The 24,150-nt window shown below is 46.8% G+C and overlaps 2 protein-coding genes across 3 annotated transcripts in view; both read left to right on the plus strand.

The window, feature by feature from the left end:
* The window catches only part of Zc3h7a (zinc finger CCCH-type containing 7A), a 35,036-nt gene extending 20,133 nt beyond the window's left edge, over positions 1 to 14,903 (plus strand). For both annotated transcript variants that reach the window (XM_070003468.1, XM_070003469.1), the window contains exons 13-23: positions 189 to 350; positions 1,600 to 1,796; positions 2,896 to 2,996; positions 3,692 to 3,873; positions 4,241 to 4,317; positions 4,907 to 5,040; positions 5,407 to 5,512; positions 8,242 to 8,350; positions 10,095 to 10,228; positions 11,442 to 11,605; positions 13,995 to 14,903. In XM_070003468.1, the coding sequence (XP_069859569.1) occupies positions 189 to 350; positions 1,600 to 1,796; positions 2,896 to 2,996; positions 3,692 to 3,873; positions 4,241 to 4,317; positions 4,907 to 5,040; positions 5,407 to 5,512; positions 8,242 to 8,350; positions 10,095 to 10,228; positions 11,442 to 11,605; positions 13,995 to 14,184 (1,556 nt within the window). In that variant the 3' untranslated portion in view covers positions 14,185 to 14,903. The remainder of the gene's footprint in view (positions 1 to 188; positions 351 to 1,599; positions 1,797 to 2,895; positions 2,997 to 3,691; positions 3,874 to 4,240; positions 4,318 to 4,906; positions 5,041 to 5,406; positions 5,513 to 8,241; positions 8,351 to 10,094; positions 10,229 to 11,441; positions 11,606 to 13,994) is intronic.
* Positions 14,904 to 15,321: 418 nt separating this feature from the next.
* Positions 15,322 to 24,150, plus strand: part of Txndc11 (thioredoxin domain containing 11) — a 50,092-nt gene continuing 41,263 nt past the window's right edge. Inside the window, exons 1-2 of the mRNA XM_070003470.1 lie at positions 15,322 to 15,691; positions 21,757 to 21,973. Coding sequence (XP_069859571.1) covers positions 15,447 to 15,691; positions 21,757 to 21,973 — 462 coding nt within the window. The 5' untranslated portion in view covers positions 15,322 to 15,446. The remainder of the gene's footprint in view (positions 15,692 to 21,756; positions 21,974 to 24,150) is intronic.

Here is a 24,150-nt window from a genome sequence, read left to right on the forward strand (position 1 = left end):
TTGGGAGGACTTGGATTGAAGAGAGCTTTGAGCATAAAAGTGAACGTCTGCCTGGCTAGGCTGAAGGTGTTTGCTGAGATTGTGGGCAGTGGTCACCTGCCTGCCCCTGTGGCCTGGGGTGGTGTGGATGCAATGGATGTCATAGCATTCCTCATGTGTATGAATAATCCTCTTTACATCTTTTTCAGGCCCTAAGTTAATGGATTTCACCTATCATGCTACTATAGATCATAAATGTAAGAAAGATATTTTAATTGGTAGGATAAAGAATGTTGAAGATAAATCATGGAAAAAAATACGTCCAAGACCAACAAAAACAAATTATGAAGGACCATATTATATATGTAAAGGTACATATTGTAATTACCATCTATTACATAAGTAATAAGTTAACTACAGTTTTTTGTAAGGGCTCCAATATTGACTTCCGAAAAATACTTACACAGAGAGTTGATAGCAAGTTCCCTGAATTGAGATCGGAGTCTTTGTTTTGGACAATATTGGGTTTGAACTCAGGGCTTCCTACCTGCGAGGCTGCTGCTATATACCCAGTCTTGCTTTTTTGTTCGTTATTTTGGAGCTGGAATCTAGAGGACTTTTTGCCTGTTGGTCTCAAACTTTAATCCTCCAGATCTCAGCTTCTTCAGCTAGGATTACAAGTATGAGCCAATGGCACTTGGCATTTCTGTATCATTTTTACTGCTGTTTGTAGTCTTTTATGTGTGTTTTATAGTGCCTTATAAAAGTAAGATTTTGACCAAATTTTAAACAGAAAATGCTGTCTATTTAGAATCAGAACACTGAACTAAAACTTTGATTGAGAATGTTGCTCTATTTAAGATACTCTCTCAGTTTTTGTGCTGTTACTGAGGCTTGAATTCAGTGCCTTGCCCTCTAGCTTGTCTTTTTTGTTCGTGGTTGGTGCTCTACCACTTGACCCACATCTCTACTTTCAGCCTTTTGGTGCTTAGTTGGAGATAAGAATCTCTTGGCTTCTTCTGCTGAAGCTGGCTTTAAACCTGGGTCCTCAGCTCTCAGCCTCCTGAATAGCAAGGATTACAGACATGGGCCACCAGTGTCTGGCTGTCAAATGCTTTTTGAGAGAATCTGGCACTTTTGCATTTGTCAAACTGCTTGATCTGATGGAGTTTAAATGGCCCCAAGATGGTTTTTGATTTTACATGGAATACACAGGCATACAGAAGCAGTTTTTGCTTGTCTGTAGTAAAAGCTGTTGACTCAAAGACTAAATTCAACCCATCCCTGAATAATACTAAGAATATTATTAAACTGGGTGTTGGTGGCTTATGCCTGTAATCCTAACTACTCAGGAGGCTGAGATCTGAGTATTAAGGTTCAAAGCCAGCCCAGGCAGAAAAGTCTGTGAGAATCTTATCTCCAGTTAACCACCAGAAAACTGGAAGTGGCTCTGTGGCTCAAGAGGTAGAGTGCTAGCCTTGAGCTGAAGAGCTGAGGGATAGCGCCCAGGCTCAGAGTTCAAGCTCTATAACTGACTGGAAAAAAATATATATTGCTTGAAGCTGTGTTTGGAAAAACAGTTAACCATGATTGAATGTCTCGTCCTCCCTGTCTCTCTAGATGTGGCTGCTGAGGAAGAATGTCGCTATTCCGGCCACTGCACATTTGCTTATTGCCAGGAAGAGATAGACATCTGGACCCTGGAGAGAAAGGGAGCTTTCAGCCGAGAGGCTTTCTTTGGTGGCAATGGGAAGATCAATCTTTCTGTGGGCAAACTTCTCCAAGAGCATCTTGGAGAATTTATATTCCTTTGTGAGGTGCTTTCTCTGAGACTTCTTTTCTGTTGGAAGATTGGTTTTGGTGCTGATTGTGTAATATAGGACTGTCCAGCATGCGGAAGGCTCTGTGCTAGTTTCTGATTGGCAAGCCTGGCAGTAGGAAGGCCTCAGGCGACCCTGGCATAAGATCATGTAGTTACTCAGTAAATGGTAGTATTACTTTTACCAGAAAGAATTATACTGAGGCTTCACGTTGAAGGTTAATGTTTGTAGTGGGCACTGGTGGCTCACTTCTATAATCCTAGCTATTTAGGAGGCTGAGGTCTGAGGATTGCAGTTTGAAGCTAGTCTGAGCAGGAAAGTCCCTGACTTATCACCAGTTACCCACCAGAAAACTGGAAGTGGCACTGTGGCTCAAAGTGGTAGAGTGCTAGCCTTGAGCAGAAAAGCTCAGGAATAGAATGTAGGCCCAGAATTCAAGCTCCATGACCAACCAAAAAAAGAAAGAAAAAAGAAAATAGAATAATATATTTATAAAGATTCTGGAGTTAAGACAATATCTTGTGTCTACAAAATGCCAAGTTTGGGTCAGGTAATGGTTGACTCACGCCTGTAATCCTAGGTATGCAGGAGGTTGAGATCTGAGGATCATGGTTTAAAGCCAGCCCAGGCAGTCAAATCCAGGAGACTCTTATTTCCCATTAACCACCAAATACCAGAAGTGGAGCTGTGACTCAAATACCAGTCTTGAGCAAATAAAACTAAGCAAGAGCCAGGCGCTGATGGCTCACACCTGTGGTCCTAACTACTCAGGAGGCTGAAATCTGAGGATCAAGGTTCAAAGCCAGCCCAGGCAGGAAAGTACATGAGACTCTTATCCCCAATAAACTACCAGAAAACCTGAAGTAGTGCTGTAGCCCAAGAGGTAAAGCACTTGCCTTGAGCTGAAGAGCTGAGGAACAGCGCCCAGGCCCAGAGTTCAAGCCCCACAACCGATAAAAAAAAAAACCCAAAAACTAAGCAAGAATGTGAGGCCCTGAGTTCAAACCCCAGTACCAGCACGAAAATAAATACATACATACATAAACCACAGTTTGTATTTATTTGTATGGTAACCTTTCTGTTTTCTCTATTACAGAAATGTTTTGATCATAAACCTAGAATGATAAGTAAAAGAAATAAAGATAATTCTTCTGCCTGTTCTCACCCTGATACAAAGCATGAATTTGAAGACAATAAGTATGTTGATGGTTTCTACTTCTTAAAATGACAAAATAGATTTCTTTCTTAGATCAAAACAAAATCAGTAGTGATATTTTCCCAGGCATTACTTCTGCCCTGCTGTTGTTGTCTAGAAGAGCAACAGTGACTGTTTTAAAATGCCTTTTAGTAGATTTGATTAATAGTTAATGGATTATCTAAGACAGAATAGTGTCATTTATTATGGCTTCTCATGATACGGTTGTATGGAGTTTTTTGTCTAAAATATAATTACCATCCACATTAATTTGACAATTGCATAATTTTTTTTGGTTTTTGTTTTTTTTTTTTCCTGATAAATATTTACAATGGGTTGGGCACTAGTGGTTCACACCTATAATTCTAGCTACTTAGGAGGCTGAGTTCTGAGGATTATGGTTCAAAGCCAACCCTTGTAGACAAATCCTTGAGACCCTTATCTCCAATTAGCCAGCAAAAAGTCAGAAGTGGAGCTGTGTCTCAAGTGGTAGAGTGCTACCGTTGAGCAAAAATTGCTAAGGGACAGCATCCAGGCCCTGAGTACGGGCACAAAAAGGAAAAAATAAAAAGATTTACGATGGAGTCTGTCATTTCCAGTCTAGACCACGACATTGTGTGTGTGTGCCTGCGTGTCTATGCATATTTCTTGTAAATAGTGACAGAAGGATATTAAAATGTCTCTGTTTTCATCGCAGGTGCCTCGTCCACATTTTGCGAGAGACAACAGTAAAATATTCTAAAATCCGTTCTTTTCATGGTCAGTGTCAGCTTGACCTGTGTCGCCATGAGGTTCGCTATGGTTGCCAGCGGGAAGATGAGTGCTTCTATGCCCACAGTTTAGTGGAGCTGAAAGTCTGGACTATGCAGAGTGAAACAGGTCGGTTCGCAGCTCAGTGTTCAAATTGGTGGCCTGCGGACCAGGGCCTGAGAGGTGCAGAGGCTGAGTGCACCCTTGTCATCATGCTCCTGCGCTTGCTCTGCTTTGGTCCTGTACTGTCTGCTCTGAGTTGATACAGTTCTTAACTGTAGCACGGGTCGGGAGCAGGTTGCTCAGATGACACAAGCTGTATTTGTAAATATTCTATTTGAAAAGGGATAATGTGGTACCACTCACCCTCGGGGATAGATCAGGTGGTCTAAGAATACCTGGGGAGTGGAGGGTTCTCTTGAGTTTGACCGCAAGTGGGAGGTGGATTTCTGTTCAGTGCAAAATCTAAAGGAAGGCTTCTCTTATCTCCCACCAGGTATTTCGCATGATGCCATTGCTCAAGAATCGAAACAGTATTGGCAAAATTTGGAAGCAGTCGGGCCTGGAGCTCAGGTACCTTTTCCTGTGTGCTTTCTGTGTTTGGTGGCTTCCTGTCTCGGCCCGTGGGGACAGTGGCAGTCATGAACAGTTCAGTCTCCTCAGTCACATCCCATGCAGTTGAGCAATTCTTCTGAAAACAGTTGGTTTTAGTTGTCCATTGTTATAAAATTAGATATTGTACAATATGTGACAACAATGGAGGGTACTGTTTTCTTATTTAGCCTAGTTGGGGCTCATAGAGAAAGAGAGGAGGGTTAGGTTTTTAATTTTGGTTCCCACCTGTCATAACTTGCTTGTCTGTTGTTCTCCTCAATGGCCATCAAAATCAAACCAATCTTAAGCTTAAACTAGCGTTTGCAAGTTGAGGGTTGGCATCTATAGTCCACCTTCCTTTTATATTTTTGCATAAACGTGAGGGGTATTTGAGGTTTTGCTATAAGATAGACACACACATATACAACACATACATGTGTTGTATATGTGTGTGTGTATATATATATATATATAATTGTATATTATCATGAAAGAAAAGTGTGTAATGATTTAGTGTTTTGTACTTAGACATCTGGTTTTCTGTTAACATATGGATCTTCTGTTTAAGGTATTTGGCAATCAAATAATGCCTGGATCTCTTAATATGAAGATAAAATTTGTATGTGCTCAGTGTCTGAGAAATGGCCAAATCATTGAACCAGACAAGAACAGGAAATACTGTAGTGCAAAAGCCATGCACTCGTAAGTATTGGGGGAGGAATCAGTGCTTGCTTTGTAACCACCTGTTTCCTAGGTATGAGGCCACACACCTGAGAAAAGAGTCAGGCTCCAAGGAGGGCAGGTAGACACGCAGGGGTAGTCACAAAGCGGAAGAACTTTTTAGGATTAGTTAAGAATTCCAAAATTGTGTTTTCCCACTATCCACCTGTTTAGGATTCCTAGGGAATGCTTCAAAGTGTCAGCAGGAAATGATAATCACGAGGCATTTCTTTTAGAAGTGTTGAGAGAGGAAAACCTCTGTCCTTCAGGTACAAGTGTGTACCTCCCTGTGTTGTTGTGCCTTTTGCCCCGTGTGTCTGTTTTTTTTCTGAACTCCATTTTCCTTAGGTGGACCAAAGATCGCCGGGCGATGAGAGTGATGTCTTTTGAACGTAAGAAGTGGATGAACATCCGTCCTCTCCCCACAAAGAAACAAATGCCTTTACAGTTTGATGTACATACGTAATTTTTAAGCCACTTTTTTTTTTAAAAAAAATTAGGCGTTTCAAATCATTAGCAAGTAGTGGTAATTGCCTGGACATGGAAGCCTTTTAATGAGGCTCATGAGTAGGGATGAAGTACAGTGCTCCTGCCCTCCCTTCCCCTTAGCTGTGTGACTCCGTGGCAGTTTTCACATGGATGGCGAGTTTGTGGGGTGCTTGGGCAGAGTGCATAGATCCTGGTTATGGGTGTAATTTAACTTGTTTTTCTACGGAATCAGTTTTAGAGGAGATGAGAAAAATGTCACCTGACTTCGATTGCTCAGGTCTGCTCTGAACTCTAGGCCTGTGTGTTAGCACAGAGGGCTGTGGTGCCTCTTCATCGCTCCTGCTTGCTTCACTGAAGCCAGTGGCTCGGTGGCACAGGACTTGCTCAGGTAGCTGGCAGCAGGGGTGCCCAGTGCCTGTCCAGAGCATGTGGTCCTCTGCCCAAGGCAGCTTAGTCAGGAGTGTCCTTGGTCATGGCCATGACTGCCAGGAAGATCACTTGAGTTGTCCCCAGACTTCTCCTTTGCCAAGAGAGGATCTAGAGAATCCACACGTGATCCACTGGACCTGAGGGACAGGGACAGTGGCGTGTTGCCAGGCAGCCAGCTTTCTGCACCCACAGAGGAGAGATGGAGGACTTCTTGTCCCAGAAGCAGGGCAGCGGCTGATAAATGGCCATAAAGACTTGAGGAAGAGGGCGATGGGTTTATCACCTCACAGCTTTGGAAAGCTTAGCACACGTCCCAAGGACCAGTCTTGGCTCTCTCTTCCCCACAGTGGTTCTGGACTCTGCTTTTATAGGAAGGGGGAAAGAGGTTTACTGGAGCCATGGTACTTGGGTGCTAGATGGCTGGTCATACTTTCATGTCGTGTGTGTTGTCCTGCTGTGCTGTGCAGCTTCTCAGCAGCTATTTCCTTTTCCTCCTCCTAGACATTGTTAAGGGTCATTTCTAAAAGAAGCAGTCACACTCCGTGTGTGTGGAGAGTATAGGCAGGTGAATGGAGACGGGCTCTGAATGCCAGAAGGGCCTGTCGTTACTCAGCCTCCTTTGCTCAGCCATCATAGGGAGCAGTTACCAATATGGTTCTCTGTGAAACCCAGCACAGTGCCTGGACTACTTTTTTTTTTTTTTTTTTTTTTTTTTTTGCCAGTCCTGGGGCTTGAACTTAGGACCTAGGCACTGTTTCTGAGCTTCTTTTGCCCAAGGTTAGTACTCCACCACTAGAGCCACAGCGCCACTTCCGGCTTTCTCTGTTTATGTCGTACTGAGGAATCGAATTCAGGGCTTTGTGCATGCTAGGCTACCACTAAGCCATATTCCCAGCCATGGTCCTCTGTCTTGAACTCAGGGCCTGTGCACTGTTCCTGAGTTTTTCTCCTCAAAGCTGATGCTCTACCCCTTGAGCCACAGCTCTACTTCCAGCTTTTTGGTGGTTAATTGGAGATAAAGTCTGATGTACTTTCTTGCTTGGGCTGGTTTTAAACAATGATCCTTAGATCTCAGACTCCTAAGTAGCTAGGATTACAGGTGTGAGCCACTGGTGCCTGGCTGTGTGGTCTATGTCTTATGATAGTGGGGGAATAACTGGGGACATTGTGTTTGCTTGTTGAGAAAGGGCTCTGTCCCTTGAACCATGTGCTCAGCCCTGCTTCATTATACTTCTCTTCCTCCTGCTCCTTGTTGTGAGCCATCAAGGACGTCTTTCCTTAGGGACACCACTGAGTGCCTCTTGGGCCTTGAGCAGGGATGGTATGAGAAAGTCGGGCCTTGAGCAGGGATGGTATGAGAAAGTCGGGGACAAGAACTGTTTCTTAGCTGCCACCTTCCTGCAGAAGATTTTCAGGATGGGGCACTGAGTTCATCCAAGAGAGAAGATGGTTAAGAAGTGTTAAGGGCTGACTGCTCTTAGAGTCAACCATCCACAGCCTAGACTGTTTTTTTTTTTTTAAAGCACATGCTAATTACTTAACACTATCTAAGTTCCAATTGTAACACAAACTACCATCAGTCATCATAAGCTGTATTAGAACTTGGGATCTACTAAGAGAAGGCAATGGATGCCTCTTGTTCTGGGTAGTCATGGTTCTTAAGGAAGGCCCTGTTCTGTCGTCGCTGTCACTTCATTTTCCTACCGGTGTCACCATGTGTTCTTTGTCACATCAAAACAGGAATGCCCAGTCGAGGCATTATTTGACAGCCCTGTCACTCCACAGCCTGGTGGTGTGCCGTTTGTCGTCGGATAAGTCTTATCTAGGAGTGCGGCTAGCTCTTGTGTTGTTCTCAGTGGGTGATGTTGCAAAGTCCCCTGGGACTGTCTGGTGGCCCCTGGAGCTGGCTTTTGGCCTGGAGGCCCCGAGGTTTGTTTCCTGGGAGGGTAGGAGCCATCAGGTGGAGAGGACCAGAGCTGCAGGGGTGGAAGGTCCTTCAGTGTGTGAGCTTGTCAGCGTTGTCTTGTACAATGTTCTCTGTTACTATAGAAACCTCTACTATCAATCTCATCTCAGGTATTGGGGGATCACAGTCAATTTAAATGAACTCAAGTCCATCGTACTTAAAAACTCTTACTTCTGAGCATTAGCATCATAGTAAGGCTTATTAATTGCTTAAGTTGGAGTCACCATTTTGACAAAGGCTGCTCCATCTTAAAGCATATGTGTTTGTGTGTGTGTGTGTGTGTGTGCTTTTCTTTACAGCTGTGCAACCACATTGCTTCTGGGAAAAAGTGTCAGTATGTTGGGAACTGTTCTTTTGCACATAGTCTTGAGGAGCGGGAAGTGTGGACCTACATGAAGGAGAATGGGAGTAAGTTCTTTGCACTGTCTTGCCTCTGTGACGTGAAACATGCAGCTTCCCGTGAGCTGGTTCTGGGGTTGAACTCAGGGGCCTAGGCACTGTCCCTGAGCTTTTGTGCTCAAGGCTAGTACTCAAAACAAGCTGGCTTTGAGCCATGATCCTCAGATCTCAGCCTCCTGAATAGATAGGATTACAGGCATGAGCCACCTACGCCTGGCACCAGGACCAGTTTTGTTTGTTTGTTTGTTTGTTTTTTTGGGTCCGGTCTTGGGGCCTGAACTCTGGGCCTGGGCGCTGTCTCGCAGCTCTTCAGCTCAAGGCTAGCTCTCTACCACTTGAGCCACAGCGCCACTTCCGGCTTTTTTTTTCCTGCTTATGTGGTGCTGAGGAATTGAACCCAGGGCCTCATGCATGCAAGGCAAGTGCTCTACCACTAAGCCACCTTCCCAGCCCCAGGACCAATTTTATTTTATTTATTTATTTTTTTTGTCGGTCGTGGGGCTTGAACTCTGGGCCTGGGCGCTGTCCCTCAGCTCTTCAGCTCAAGGCGAGCGCTCTACCACTTGAGCTACAGCGCTACTTCCGGTTTTCTGGTGGTTTATTGGAGATAGGAGTCTCACGGTCTCTCCTGCCCGAGCTGGCTTTGAACCGCGATCCTCAGATCTCAGCCTCCTGAGTAGCTAGGATTACAGGCGTGAGCCACCAGCGCCCGGCCCCGGGACCAATTTTAAACAGGGAGTTTGAGGAGAGCCCAGGGTCATTGCTAAGTACACCCCACTGCACTGTGGGCCAGCTGTCAGCAGAAAGCAGGAGAGGTTGTAAGTCAGCAGTGCTGAGGCTGCAGATCCCTGCATCAGCACTTGTCAGTTCCTCACCTGTTCTTACCACTGCCAGGAGGTAGCCCAGTGGTAATCGTACCCAGCATGCCGGCCCTCTGGGACTATGGCGCCATGGGTGACTCCCACCAGGGTCAGTCTTGACCCTGGAGGAGTCTGTTTCTCATCTTTCTCAGTGAACAGGGGGAGCGTATCAGCTCCCAGCCCCCAAGTTGTCTAAGTGGCCTCATGTGTTCCTGGCCCTGACCAGGTATGTCACATAGGATGACACAAAATGGTGCCGAGGTTCTTTGGGCCAAAACCTGCGGCTGTTCTGAGATTTCAGCACCCCACATGTTTGCCCATGCAGGGAGAAGTTACTTAATGTGGAGAATTGTTTGCTATCTGTTGGGTCTTGCGCATGGGTTTATCTGCTGCTGAGGCTGGACTGGAGTCGCCTGTCTAATACAGCCCTTGCTTTGTTTTGAAAATGTATGCTGAGGGGCTGGGAAGGTGGCTCAGTGGTAGAGCGCTTGCCTTGCATGCCTGAAGCCCTGAGTTCGATTCCTCAGCACCACATAAGCAAGAAGAAAAAAGCTGGAAGTAGCACTGTGGCTCAAGTGGTAGAGCTCTAGCCTTGAGCTGAAGAGCTGAGGGACAGCGCCCAGGCCCAGAGTTCAGGCCCACGACCGGACCCCCCCCCCCCCCAAAAAAAAAAGAAAATGTATGCTGACTGAAACGTGTGTGTGTGTGTGTGTGTGTGTGTGTGTGTGTGTGTGTGTGTGTGTGTGTGTGTGTGTGTGTGTGTGTGTGTGTGTGTGTGTGTGTGTGTGTGTGTGTGTGTGCGCGCGCGCGCGCGTGCGTGCGCGTGCGTGCGCGCACATGCCCATAAGAAAAGGCCATTTCATTGTTGCTGAAAGTGGTTTGTTTTTCTTTAGTACAAGATATGGAGCAATTTTATGAACTGTGGCTCAAGAGTCAAAAAAATGACAAGAGTGATGATGTAGCCAGCCAGTCAAACAAGGAAAATGGGAAACAAATCCATATGCCAACAGACTATGCAGAAGTTACTGTAAGTACCTGCTCACACCAGAAGCCTTTCCTTTCCCCTTCCCCAGCTCTGCCTCCATCCCCCGCTGCCTCCCCTCTGCTGCCCGCTGCTGCCAGCTCCTCTCCACCACTGGCTCCTGCCATTTGCTGTTGTCTCCTCGTGCTAGAGCATCCCACCTTAGTTCCCAGTTCACAATGCTAATGCTTGCACTTGCTTCTGTCAAATGCTGTGCTAGAGATCATGTTGGAGCTTGACACTGTGGCTCACGCCTATAATCCTAACCTCTCAGGAGGCTGACATCTAAGATTGCAGTTCAAAGCCAGCCCTGGCAGGAAAGTCCGTGAGACTCTTTTCTCTAGTGAACTACTCAAATAAAGCCAGAAGTGGCTCTGTACCTCATGTAATAAAGCACTAACCTTGAGCACAAAGAGGCACAGGGACAATACCCAGGCCCTGAGTTCAAGCCCCATGACCAGCAAAAAAGAAAGCACACTGGAGTCTGCATGACCCCTCCATTGCATACATTCCCACAACCCATTTTCTGAATCCCTGGTGTGTTTGTCCTTAAGCTATGGTCCTTCCTGCCTGCTGAGTTTCACAATCTCCATGAAATGCTGCAGCTTCTTCTGGTATGGTTCATGGCATCTCATACTGGCTTGCTGCTTATCCATTGCCCTGCAGGGCTGGTGTCGCTGTGCCCAGTGCCCTTAGGAAATACGGTCTTCCCCCGGATACTCCTGCAGTATCTGTCACAGCACTTCTATCTCTTTGTGACTGGTGCCTCCTGAGGAGGATGGTCCCCTCAGGGCCACCATCTTTACTTCTGCCACCTGGCACCAGCCTGCCTATACTGAGGGCTCAGTTATTGTGTATGGAGTGGAGCTGCTGCTTGCCCTTTTAAGTTGGCACATCTCAGGCTCTCATGGCCTCCTGGCTTTGCCACAGATCTGAATTCTAGGCAGAGAATTTGAGTTTGCACACTGCGTTTGCACACTGGTTTGCCCACTGAATGCTCTGGTGTACACCCTGGCTCCTCTGGCTCCTTGCTGATGCTTGCTTCCAGAACGTGCTCCTTTCCTGACCCTCTCTGACTTTGAGTCATGTGTCCTCTCCCAGCTCCCTGAGAGTGGTCTGGGTCTTAGATCAGGTAGCATCTGGTCCTCCTGGGCCTGGGCGCCAGTCTGCACTCAGGTGACCTCTGACAGCCGCATGTCTTACCACACACACTCACTAGGTGGACTTCCACTGCTGGATGTGCGGGAAGAACTGTAACAGCGAGAAGCAGTGGCAGGGCCACATCTCGTCCGAGAAGCACAAGGAGAAGGTCTTCCACACAGAAGACGACCAGTATTGCTGGCAGCACCGCTTCCCCACCGGCTATTTTAGTATTTGTGAGAGGTAGGTCACTTGTAAGGTTGGGGGGGGGGGGGGCGTGTCACTGAATGGTGCCGGGCCCGGGGCTCAGGGATGCATGGCTGCTCTGTGATCAGTTCTGTCTTCCTGGCCATGATGGCAGTACTCAGTGGGTTTCCCAGACTGCCTTGAACCGTCTTCCCAGAGAACTGTGCAGAGAAGCGTGTTCATCCACATGCACCTTCTCAGCAATCATTCTCTGGCTCTCTGCATCACCCACTGCTCAAAAATTCATGATCAGCTGGGTGCTGGTGGCTCATGCCTGTAATCCTAGCTACTCAAGAGGCTGAAATCTGAGGATCACGGTACAAAGCCAGTCCAGGCAGGAGTCCGTGAAACTGATCTCCAATTATCGACCAGAAAACAAAGTGGTGTTGTGGCTCAAGTAGTAGAGCGCTAGCCTTGAGTTGAAGAGCTGAGGGACAGCGCCCAGGCCAAGTTCAATCCCCATGACCAGCCAAAAAAATAGTTAATGATCATCAGGTTGGGGGTGACCTTTAAGTTCTATTCTAATGCTAGACCCAAAACATAGGTCAAAGGAAATAATGGTATAAAACCATCACTCCTTTCTTTTTGTTCTAGGCCTAGGGCTTGAACTCAGGGCCTGGGTGCTGTTCCTAGCTTTTTTACTCAAGGCTAGTGCTCTGCCACTTGAACCCTCAGCTCTGATTCCAGTTTTTGGTAGTTAATGTTTTTTTTCTTTCGGTCCGGTTGTGGGGCCTGAACTCTTCTGCTTTTTTCATTTTGCTTATGTGGTGCTGAGGAATCGAACCTAGGGCCTCAGGCATAAGCGCTCTACCACTGAGCCATCTTCCCAGCCCCTTTTGGTAGTTAATTGGAGATAGGAATGTCATGGTCTTTTCTGCCTGGGCTAGCTTCAAACTGTAACCTTCAGATCTCAGAAGATTATAGACATGAGCCACCAAGACCCAGCTTCCTTTGTTTTCTTTTTCTTTTTCTTTTTCCTTTTCCTTTTCCTTTTTTTTTGTTGATTGTGGGGCTTGAACTCTGGGCTGGGCACTGTCCCTGAGCTCTTCAGCTCAAGGTGAGTGCTCTCCCACTTGAGCCACAGTGCCACTTCTGGTTTTCTGGTGGTTAATTGTAGATAAGAGTATCATGGATGTTCCTGTCTGGACTGGCTTTGACCTGTGATCCTCAGATCTCAGCCTCCTGAGTAGCTAAGATGACAGACGTAAGCCACCAGTGCCCAGCTTCTTTTGTTTTCTTAAAAGTTAATTGTTTATTTATTTATTTATTTATTTATTTATTTATTTATGCTAGTCGTGGGACCTGAACTCTGGGCCTGGGCACTGTCCCTGAGTTCTTCAGCTCAAGGCTAGCGCCCTACCACTTGAGCCACAGCACCACTTCTAGCTTTTTCTGCTTATGTGGTGTTAAGGAATCGAACCCAGGGCCTCATGCATGCAAGGCAAGCACTTTACCACTGAGCCACCTTCCCAGCCTAAAAGTTAAATTTTAATGAAAAACTAAGTCAGGCATGGTAGTACACACTTGTAGTCCCAGATTGTATAGCTCTTATCAGGTTGGGCTTTGGCTGTTCCTGCTCAGATAAACAAAAAAGAAAAAAATCCTAAGTAATTTTTGTTTTCTTTTGTGCCAGTTGGGGGTTGGAGTAGCTAGGATTATAGCATGAGCAACAGCATCTGGCTTAGATAATTTTGAATTAGCCTTTCTTCTTTTGATTGTATGCCACCACACCTAGTCTGTTGCCATTCTACTTTTGATTGTATGACACCACACCCAGCCTATTGCCACTTCGGAGGTCTTCCTTCTACATGAAGAGTGGCTGTGGTCTCTGTTTCCCCATCATTTAGTATTTTTTCCTTCATATGTATGTTATTGTAAAGATACTGTATACAGAGGAGTTACAGTTACATGAGTAAGGTAATGAGTACATTTCCTATCAAGCATTGTTACCCCCTCCTTTGTTTTTCCCCTACCATCCCTTCCCTCCCACCTCCCCAACTCCTCCTTCCCCCTTCTTTTTTAAAAAAAAAATGGTTCAGGGGTCAAACTCAGGGCCTTGAACATGTTAGACAAACTACTACTGAGTTCTACCTCAAGTTATTGTTGTCCTGTTATTGAATATGTTTTAATAATTTATCATAGCAGTAAAATACTCATCTTTAGTGTTAAGCCTTCCCTAAAGGCTGGCTTCAGTGGTAGAAGGTATACTTAACGGGCCTTTGGGCCTTGGGTTTGATCCCCAGTGGAGGTAAAGGGGATTCCTCACATTGGAGATTGCAAGAAGTTGTATGCAAATCACAAAGCTAGTGAAGTGATAGTTTCAGGAATCTTGACCTGGATTCTTTCCATGCCTGTGTACGCTCACCAAGTTGCCTCTTCCTGACAGGTATATGACTGGCACTTGCCCAGAAGGGAGTGGCTGTAAATTTGCACATGGAAATGCTGAACTTCAAGAATGGGAAGAAAGAAGAAACGCCCTAAAGATGAAGCTCAACAAAGCAAGAAAAGATCACTTAATTGCCCCAAATGATAATGACTTTGGAAAATATAGTTTTTTGTTTAAAGATTTAAACTAATAATGCTGGCTTTTCTGTAACCTAATCAGAGCACTGACCAGAAAAAAATTACAAGTATTGTAAGGTGCGAGGCAGAGGAGCTGCAGCCTTCCTGCTTTGTGGCGAACCTCGTTCCTCCTCCTCCCGAGCAGCAACCACAGTAGGTAGGAAAACGGGATGTTTCACAGGTCTGGCCAAGCTCTCACAGAACCGTTGGCATCAAATGGTGAAGTGACCGCGCCCTGGTGGCCATCTGTTGAACGGACTTTTGGATGAAGTGTGTTGGGATGAGGAAAAGGTTATGTCTAGGATGATTCTTTGAGTTGGTCCTTCAGATAAGAACCATGGCAAGAGAACAGACACTTGTGCTGGGGTCAGAATACACAATGGATGTGATTCTTTACATGTTTTAGCAGAACGAATTGTTTAATAAAAGTTTGCTACTTATCTGTATGTAGGTTGCTAAAAAGGATTTTCTTAACTCAGATTTTAAGCCAAATAACCATTTAACAGTAGTATATGTTAAATGGGGTATTTTTCTGTATTTGTATGTTTCACTACAATAAGGGAACCAGAATAATGTGCATTGAGAATATTTTGAAAAATAATCAATTGACTTAAATTTTATTTCTTGGTCTTTTGCTGTTTAAATGATGATTTTGAACGATTACACTTGTACTGCTGGTATTGTGTAGTATATGGACCAATATTGCCTGTAATAAAATATTTTATATATATGAGACTTTGGTCTTTTGGTGTGGTTTTTCTCCATCAAGAAGTGGCAACTGACTAAAAGTCACAGGATGGTTTTTGTACTACTGGAGTTTGGACTCTGGGCCTTACAGCATCTAAAAGCGCAACGGGTCACCCAGCACCGTCCCACGGGCCGGGGCCGGGATTCACACCCAACACCACCCCGACGTGGCCGGGGCTGGAATATTTGATTTCACCAGCTCCGCGGCAGCGCCTGCGCAGACTCCGTGTGGGCGTGGCGGACGCCATCGGAGGCTGACGCGGCCGTGAGCCGCGCGGGCAATTCGCGCAGACTCTGTAGGTGGGGGCGTGGCCACCCAGAGAGTCTGCGACTGCGCAGGCTCGGGGGGAGGGGAGGGGCGGTGTCGGCGTCCCGGGGGCGGGGCGCTGCCGCGCCGCGGCTGACGTGGAGGGTCCGGGTTAGCGGGCTCGGCCGGCTGCGGGATTGGGGAGCGACGGGCCGGGCCGGGCCCCTGGGCCCGAGGCGGCGGCTGCGGCGGCGGTATAAAGCCGGCGACGGGGAGCATGTAATGTCGGAATGCGGAGGCCGCGACGGCGGCAGCAGCGGCAGCGACGACGCCGAGGACGCGGGTGGTGGCGGCGGCGGCGGCCCCGCGGGCTCCGGCTCCCTCAGCCCGGCCCCAGCGTCCTCGGAGGGCCGGCTCCGCCGCGGGCTGCGCGGCGCCTCCCTCATGGCGCGCCGGCGGCCCGAGCTGCTCTGCGGGGCGGTGGCGCTCGGCTGCGCGCTGCTCCTGGCCCTCAAGTTCACCTGCAGGTGAGGCCCGGCGCTCCGCACTCCCCGGCCCCGCGGCGCGGCGCCCCGCAGCCCGGGCCGGCCCCGCGGAGCCGCCTCGGGGCCCGGCGTGTCGGGGACCGGGGCGTAAGCGGCCTGACCCTGCCTGGAGCGGAGGGGTGTGACCCGGGAGGCCCGTGACCGTGGGCCGCGTCCCCCTTTTCCCCCCGCGTTCGTACCGAGGGAGGTGGAACCCGATGTTTGCGCTGCTTCCCAACGCTTGAGGACCTGAGGGGGGGGGGGGGGGAGGCGTGTGTGCACCTGTCATCTCTGCCGAGGCTGGAAGACCCTCGTGTTTCCTTTCCCCTGAGCTTCCAGTGTATAGCGATTTCCAGACACCGAAGAGCCTCAGGAACCTATGAATGGTTATTTACCAGCATGACTGCCCTGCACGCCAACGATGACCAAAGTCCCAAATAGCTCTGGTGGCAATTTCAGTGCAGGGGATGTTACAGGAGACAAGGAGAGGCAGCTTGATTTTTTTTTGGGGGGGGGGGTCGGTCATGGGGCTTAAACTCTGGGCCTGGACTTTGTCCCTGAACTCTTCAGTTCAAGGCGAGCCCATCTACCACTTAGCCACTATGCCACTTCCAACAGCTTGATTTTTAAAAGTGCTTCCTAAGTGCCCTGCAGGTTCCCGAAGGCCTGGAGGTAAGACAGAAAGGCCTTCCTCAGGAAGTGACATCGGAAGCTTAGGCCAGAGAGGAAGGGGTCGGCTCTGGGACGACCCGGGGGAAGTGGATAGGGAAGGGGGAACAAGTCCAGAGTCCTGAGACTGGACTGGCTTGTCTTCCTGAAGTTAGAAAAGGAACTGAGTCAGTAGGCTGGAGTTCAGTAAGCAAGGAAGAACGAGACCTGTGTGCCCATTTTCAGGAAAGAACACAGATACAAATTTTCTATTTCTGCTGAATTTCTGGCCTCCCCAAGCTCCAGAGAATCTCTCTTTTTTTTTTATTTTTATTTTTTTTGTCGGTCATGGGGCTTGAACTCTGGACCCTGGGCTCTTCAGCTGAAGGCAAGTGCTCTACCACTTGAGCCACGGTGCCACTTGGTTTTCTGGTGGTTAATTGGAGATAAGAGTCTCACGACCTTCCTGTCCAGGCTGGCTTTGAACCATGATCTTCATATCTCAGCCTCCTGAGTAGCTAGGATTGCAGACATGAGCCACTGGCACCCGGCTGAATCTCTTAAAAACAACAACAACAACAACAACAAAAAACATCTTTTTTATGTGCAGGTAGTGGAGCTTGAACTCAAGGCCTGGGAGCTTTCCCTGAGGTTTTTTTCAACTTTCTCTGCCACTTGAGCCACACCTCTATTTCTAGCTTTTTGGTGGTTAATTGGAGATAAAAATCTTACTGATTTTGCTGTCCCTGCTGGCTTCAAACTTCGAACCTCCGATCTTAGCCTCCTGAGTAGTTAGGATTTACTGGTGTGAGCCATCCATGTCTGGCTCTAGAGTTATCTTCTGAACTATCAGGTTTTAAAAGCTCTGTTGCCCCTGAAATTTCAGCTGATGACATTTCTCAGCTTATTGAGCACAATTTGTGGCTCCTGTTGTCAAAGAGGTGTCAGAGGGTTGGGGATTGGAGTGGAAGGAGCAGTTTGTCATTGAGCATTAGCCATGTGCCAGATGCTAAACTCAGCAAGTTTCTCAGTCTCTGGCACTGCTGATCTTTTGGGGCAGATAATTGTGTGTTGTAGAGGGCTGTCCTATGCCTTCTCTCGTGCTCAGTGGCTGTGCCCACTGGATGTGAATAGCACACACTTCAGATGTGGCACCCTGAAATGTCTCCAGATACTGCTTGACAGCTCCTGGCAGACAAAAGTGCCTGCTTGGGAACTAGTGTTTCCATCAATGAATTTGCTCATTTAACATCTACATAAGAGCCTCTTAAGGATGTCATTTAAAACTTATAGTTCTGGGGCTGGGAAGGTGGCTCAGTGGTAGAGTGCTTGCCTTGCATGCATGAGGCCCTGGGTTGGATTCCTTAGCACCACATAAGCAAAAAGAAAAAAGCTGAAAGTGGCGCTGTGGCTCAAGTGGTAGAGCGCTAGCCTTGAGCTGAAGAGCTGAGGGACAGCGCCCAGAGTTCAGGCCCCACGACCGGACCCCCCAAAAAAAGCTTATAGTTCCTAAAAATGGCTGGATACACTATAATTCTTCCCACCTTATAGATGAAGCAGACAAGGCTTGGTCATCTTGCAAAACCTGCCCCAAATCATACCCACCTATTAAGTGACACAGTTGTTGGAGTTTGAATTCATTATCAGGACCTACACTCCTTTTCTCCCCGGCCCCCTACCCCATTTTGATCAGTCCTAGGGCTTGAACTCAGGGCCTGGGCACTGTCCCTGAGCTTCTTTTTGCTCAAAGCTAGTGCTCTACCACTAGAGCCACAGCACCACTTCCAGCCTTCCCCCCACTCCACCCTGTGGTACGGAGGAATTGAACCTAGGGCATCCAAGTCAAGCAGTCTCCTACTAAGCCCCATTCCTAGCCCCAGGACCTACACTCTTAACCTTGCTCTTTATCACTGTTCTCCACAAGAAAGATATACAATGTATTTTCCAGGTAGAATATTGCAAGTTGACATTTAGGTTCAAATTAAGGAAGGTCCTCTCCTGCAAGAATGAGGATTTTATTTACATTGATCTGCCCAGCTGTCGAAATAATGTTTAACATTTTATCAGAGACAACTTAGTTTGACGTAGTAGATAAGAGAGTCCTTGAGACTTCAGGAAGAAGGGATAGTGTAAATCCGGTTTCTAGAGTTGGCAGAACAAGGTCCTTACCCACTTCTGGTGACGAGAATGAGGCTGTGAATGCTGTTTGTTTACTCATTGTTTTTTTATGCTGCTGCTGGCAGATAGGACAGTCTTTTTTTATTAGTCTCCCATTAATATTTTGATCCTTTTGGATAGAATGGTGTCAAGATACTACTTTATTGTTGAACAACTGGCACTAACATTTCTACCCTTAACTTTAACATCTTTAAAGCTGGGTGCCACGGGCACATGCCTGTAATCCTATCTACTTGGGAGGCTACGATTCAAGGCCAGCCCAGGTAGAAAACTTGTTGCGACCTTGTTACATCATTGTGACCACAGGATGTCTCCATTGGTAGTTCTCTTTATCTCTGAGGAAGGTGGCACTTTAAGAGGGTTGTGTGCTACCTGCTGCAGCCTCAGTACCTGTGCTCAGTACACAACAAGTTGCCCAGTGAATGGTTTTGTTTTTGTGCCAATGGTGGGGTTTGAACTCAGGACCTAGGCTGTCCTTTAGCCTCTCTGCTCAAGGCTGGTGCTCTACCACTTGAGCCACAGTCCCATTTCCAGCTTTTTGCTAGTAAATTGGAGATTAATACCTGATTTATTGGGATATTTAATCGGATTTGTCTTCCTGGGATAGCTTTGAATTATCTTCAGATATCAGGCTCCTGGGTAGCTAGAATTACAGGCCAGCTAGGGAGTCTTCAACTAAGACTTTCCAATGATTGATGGGGTTTTCAGTTGTGATTATGTTCAGCATGGACTGAGCAGTTCACTGAGCAGTTCACTGCTCAGTTCACCAAGCAGTTTCAATGATTGAGTAGATTTGCTATTTTTAGCACTTGCTATTTTTTAGTACTTTGCCTGTTTGAAGATTTTGTATAAATGTGGTCATAGTTTTAGAATTTCTTTTTGCCTTGGACTGTTCGTTTTTCTTTATTCTTATTTTAGTACTAGGGTTTGAACTCGGGGCCTTGTGCTTGCTAGGCAGGTGCTCTACTACTTGAACCACACCTCTAGACCCAAATGCAAGTATTTTATATGTACTCTATAGTTCTCCCCCCCTCCTCGTTTCCTTTGGAACTTGTCCAAGTTATGGTATGTGTAAGGAAGCTTTTGTTATCTGTTTGGGAATAATGTTGAACTTAGAAGAATAAGGAAGCCTTAGTTTATCCTTTGGGCTGATGAGTCATGCCAGAGCCTGTGTGTACTATGAATATGGTGTCTCTTCTGATCCTTATGCTTCTGTTTGTGTGTGTGTGTGTCTGTGTGTGTGTGTGTGCATGCGTGCATGCATACATGTGCATGCATGCTCCAGCCAGCCAGTCCTGGTTCTTGAACTCTGGGACTGGGTGCTGTCCCTGACCTTTTTTTTTTTTTTTTGTCGGTCGTGGGGCTTGAACTCTGGGCCTGGGCGCTGTCCCTTAGCTCTTCAGCTCAAGGCGAGCGCTCTACCACTTGAGCTACAGCGCCACTTCCGGTTTTCTGGTGATTTTATTGGAGATAGGAGTCTCACGGTCTCTCCTGCCCGGGCTGGCTTTGAACCGCGATCCTCAGATCTCAGCCTCCTGAGTAGCTAGGATTGTCCCTGACCTTTTTGTGCTCAAGGCTAGAGCACTGTCACTTAAGCTATTATCCAACTTTTTGGTAATTTGGTGGAGCTAAGAGTCTCATAGACTTTCTTGCCTGAGGTGGCTTCAAACTGCAATCCACAGATCTCAGCCTCCTGACTAGCTAGGGAGACGTGAGTCACCAGCACCTGACTCATGTCTATTTTAAGGTGTCTCCCTTAGATGACTTACACCTAGGCCTGGCAGTCTCTTCCTCTCAGTGTACATGTTTTGTTCCCTTACAGTTCATGTGGTTTAAGTATTGCCACTTGTTTTTCCACCGGCACCTTCTAGGTTTTGATCTTTTTTTGTAAGTGGAGGCGGGGGTTGGGAGGGGTGGGGAGAGGGACAGTCGTGGGGCCTGAACTCTGGGCCTGGGCACTCTCCCTGAGCTCTTCAGCTCAAGGTGAGTGCTATACTACTTGAGCCACAGCACCACTTCTGGCTTTTTCTGCTTATGTGATGGTGAGGACTCAAACCCAGGGCCTCATGTATGCAAGGCAAGTGCTCTACCACTGAGCCACCTTCCCAGCTGTGGTTTTGATCTTTTCTTGGTTCTCTTTGCCTTCTTTTGGGTTAGTCTAGTATTTTTAGGGTTCCATTTTTATGTCCTTTGTCTCCATGCTAAGCTGCTCTAAGGGCTTCGTGCTGGGGAGTGCATTTATGGGAAGAGCTCAGGGTAATTGTCAGATTCATTTTAACTTGGTGGGTCACTGCCCTCGCCCAGACCTGTTTCAGTGGGAAAGTTGCAGCTTTCTGGCTTCTGTTTGTTCAGCACCTCAGGCTTCTGTTTGTTCAGCACCTCAGGTGTTCTGGAAGCCTGCTTTCTAGTTAAGTAGGTGACTGCTGTTACTCAGCTTCCTTGCCCTGTGGATTTTGATGTGAGAAGAAAGGTGTATTGTTGCTGAGCTGTTACTTTGGTCTGAGTGCCCTGGGTAAGGTCGGTAGCTATTAGTCTACCTACTAAACTTTCTGCTCCCTAAAGTTGCATCCACCAGAGCATCTCTCTTAGAAATCTCACTAGTGTGGCCTCAGTGCTCCTTCCCCATACTCTGTGTACAAGAGTTGGTGACGCTCATGGCTTGGAGATGAGTGTGTCCTGTCGGGGCAAAGCAGTGAGGATGGGGCCTTGGGTGTGGGAGGTAAAACTGGAGTTGACTGGTTTCCACTGTTCTCCTAGTCTTTATCAGTCACCTCGGAAGTGTTCATGTCTATATTAGCCTGGCTAATGGCACCTTAGCATAGTGTATTACTTTTTCAGGTGCTTTGTACATACCAGGCAAAGATTTTTACCACTTGAGCCATACCTGTAGTCCTTCTTGCTTTAGTTATTTTTCTAGTAATTATTTTCAAATAATTATTCTTAGATTAGTGCCTAGGTTAACCTGGACTGCAGTCCTCCTGTTTTTGCTTCCCACACAGCTGGGATGACAGGCTACATATACATCACTGTGCACAGCTGTTGGTTGAGATGGAGGTCTCATAAACTGTTTGCCCTGGCTGGCCTCAAACTACGGTCTTTCTGATCTCTACCTCCTGAGTGACTTCATTAATGGACATGACCTTCATTTTCCTTTCACACAAAGTGTTGTTGGATTGTTGTGTTAGAAGATTAAAAATTATCATTGTTAGAAGATTAAAGTTGTTATATTTGCTCTTTTTTAGTCGAGCAAAAGATGTGATAATACCAGCAAAGCCACCTGTCAGCTTTTTCTCCTCGAGGTCTCCGGTCCTTGACCTCTTCCAGGGGCAGCTGGACTATGCAGAGCATGTTCGCCACAACTCAGAGGTGGTACTGCTGTTCTTCTATGCCCCGTGGTGTGGCCAGTCAATCGCCGCCAGAGCAGAAATCGAGCATGCAGCAAGCCAGCTTTCAGACCAGGTAACACTTTCTGCCCAAGAAACTAATGATGGTGAAGCCTGGGTGTAGGGGAAGATTGCCCATACAGACACCTTGACTACCTGTCAGTTTTGCCAAGGTGAACTCTAGGAGTGGTTGGTGACTGGTAAAGCCTTTTGGAAAGAAACAGGGATTCTAGCTGTGATGTTATAATCAGAGTCAAGAGTGAGAGAAATTTCTACATTTACAGATGTGGGCCAGTGCTCATCCTATGATGCCAGTCTGATTTCAGTGCTGCAGGAAATAGGGAGAGTGAAAATATAAGTTCTTACATAGCCATTGATATTTACTTATTGGAGCATTATATCTAAGGGTATGTATGAGAAGACTACATTGTAACAAGACTGACCTTTTTACTACATGGTCCAGAATAATATTCAACAGATGTGTAATGAATGCCACCTTGGACTAGGAGAGATGATAGATAAAATGAATCCCTTGAGCAAGGTGCTATTGGCTATGCCTATAATCCTAGCTATTCAGGAGACTGAAATCTGAAGATCACAGTTCAAAGCCTGCCAAGGCAGGGAAGTCCATGAAACTCTTTATCTCCACTAAAAACAAAACAAAACAAAAAACAAACAAACAGAGGTAGAGTTGTGGCTCAAGTGGTAGAGTGCTAGCCTTGAGCATTAACAGCTCAGGAACAGTGTGTAGGCCCTAAGTTCAAGCCACAGGACCGGCACCAAAACTAAAAACAAAACAAAACACAACAAACCCTTGTTATGCAGTAAATCCCAGTTATCCTTTAGAAAACAAGTATTTGAAGATGTCCCTTTTTCATCATAGGTGATACAATTTCCCCACACATGCAATTTCAAAATCATCTAGTGCGCTGATTATAACAAAGAAGTGGTGGGGATAAGGATGTATACAGATGCACAGGAAAAGCGAGTCCTTTTACCTCTGTGCAGAGCCATGGACATGGACAGTTAGCCATTCAAACTGATGACGTTTCCCAGGCTCCCTGCTGGCTCTGGGCCAGACAAAGCCCTTGTTCTCTGTCCTGTTCACACAAGAGGATTCAGGGAACACAGTCCCTGTGCCTTGTGTTCCTGTGTAAGCAACAAGGAGGCTGGGTCTGGGTCTGGGTCATGACATGGGTTTTCCCCAGCACTTGTGTCTGGCAGGCATTTAGAACTGCTATAAGGGGATATGGATGGCTGTTCCCTGTCCTGAGCAGCCTTGAGTTTTGCAAGACATCTGCCAGTGCCCTGCCTTACACATGCCCTGTGGCTTCCCCCAGCCATTACAGAAAACACCACGGAGTTGTCAGAGGTCCTGCTGAGATGCACAGATCTGAGGTTCTCTGCTACACTCTGACTTGCAGAAGTTTGTGTGGAACTCTCAGTTATTTTTTTCTTAGAAACAAGAAGTGTTGTAAATGGTGCCAGCCCAGCCCAGCAAAGCTGCCTTAACCATTACAACCCCCAAAGTATACCAGATACTTGTACAGTGCAGCCCTGCATTCTTTACTACATCAGCCCTTCCAGTGTGGACTCAGCACCAGGAGGCTGGCAGCAGTATGCAAGCAGAGTATCATCTTCTGCAGTCAGTTCCCAGTTTTGAGTGAGTGTGGAGAGGATAGGCCCTGACTCCCTGTAGGGAAGGGGGAATCTAAGGTGTATACTACATAAGCTTGCTGTCACTCTAAGTGGTGACACGAATGGGAACAGGTGCTGCTCCTGTTCCCAACAGCTCTGGAAGCTGCTGCCATTTGTAGTCTAGGCTTTCTAAAGTAGAGACTTGGGCGCGGAGGGTGCTGGCATGTTGTTAAAGGTCCCATAGCAACAGGCAGTGTGGCACTTTAAAAAAACGTTTTCTCAGTTCATTCCAAATTGAGAGCATATTGTTCCATGTGCTCACTAGGGAAAAGCACTAGATTTATTTTTAGAACATTTTGCTTAGTAAAATTAGCAAGGTGGTAGTTTGCCTTGTTTTTGAGAAAAAAGGAAATTTCACCCATAAGTAAATATGTTGCTTTTCCTGTCTTAGAACTAGACTCTAAGAGTAATTCTGTTCTAAACATTTGCCACTAAGTTTTGAACAACTGTGGGTTTTTTTGGGTGTTGTTTTGTTTTTGGTATAGGACCTGGGGCTTGAATTCAGGGCATGGGCATTGTCCTTGGGGTCTTGTGTTCAAGGCTAGTGCTCTAGTA

Source organism: Dipodomys merriami, unplaced genomic scaffold (assembly GCF_024711535.1).
Source record: "Dipodomys merriami isolate MVZ:Mamm:240054 unplaced genomic scaffold, mDipMer1.0.p SCAF_60, whole genome shotgun sequence".
In the NCBI taxonomy this organism is placed as follows: domain Eukaryota; kingdom Metazoa; phylum Chordata; class Mammalia; order Rodentia; family Heteromyidae; genus Dipodomys; species Dipodomys merriami.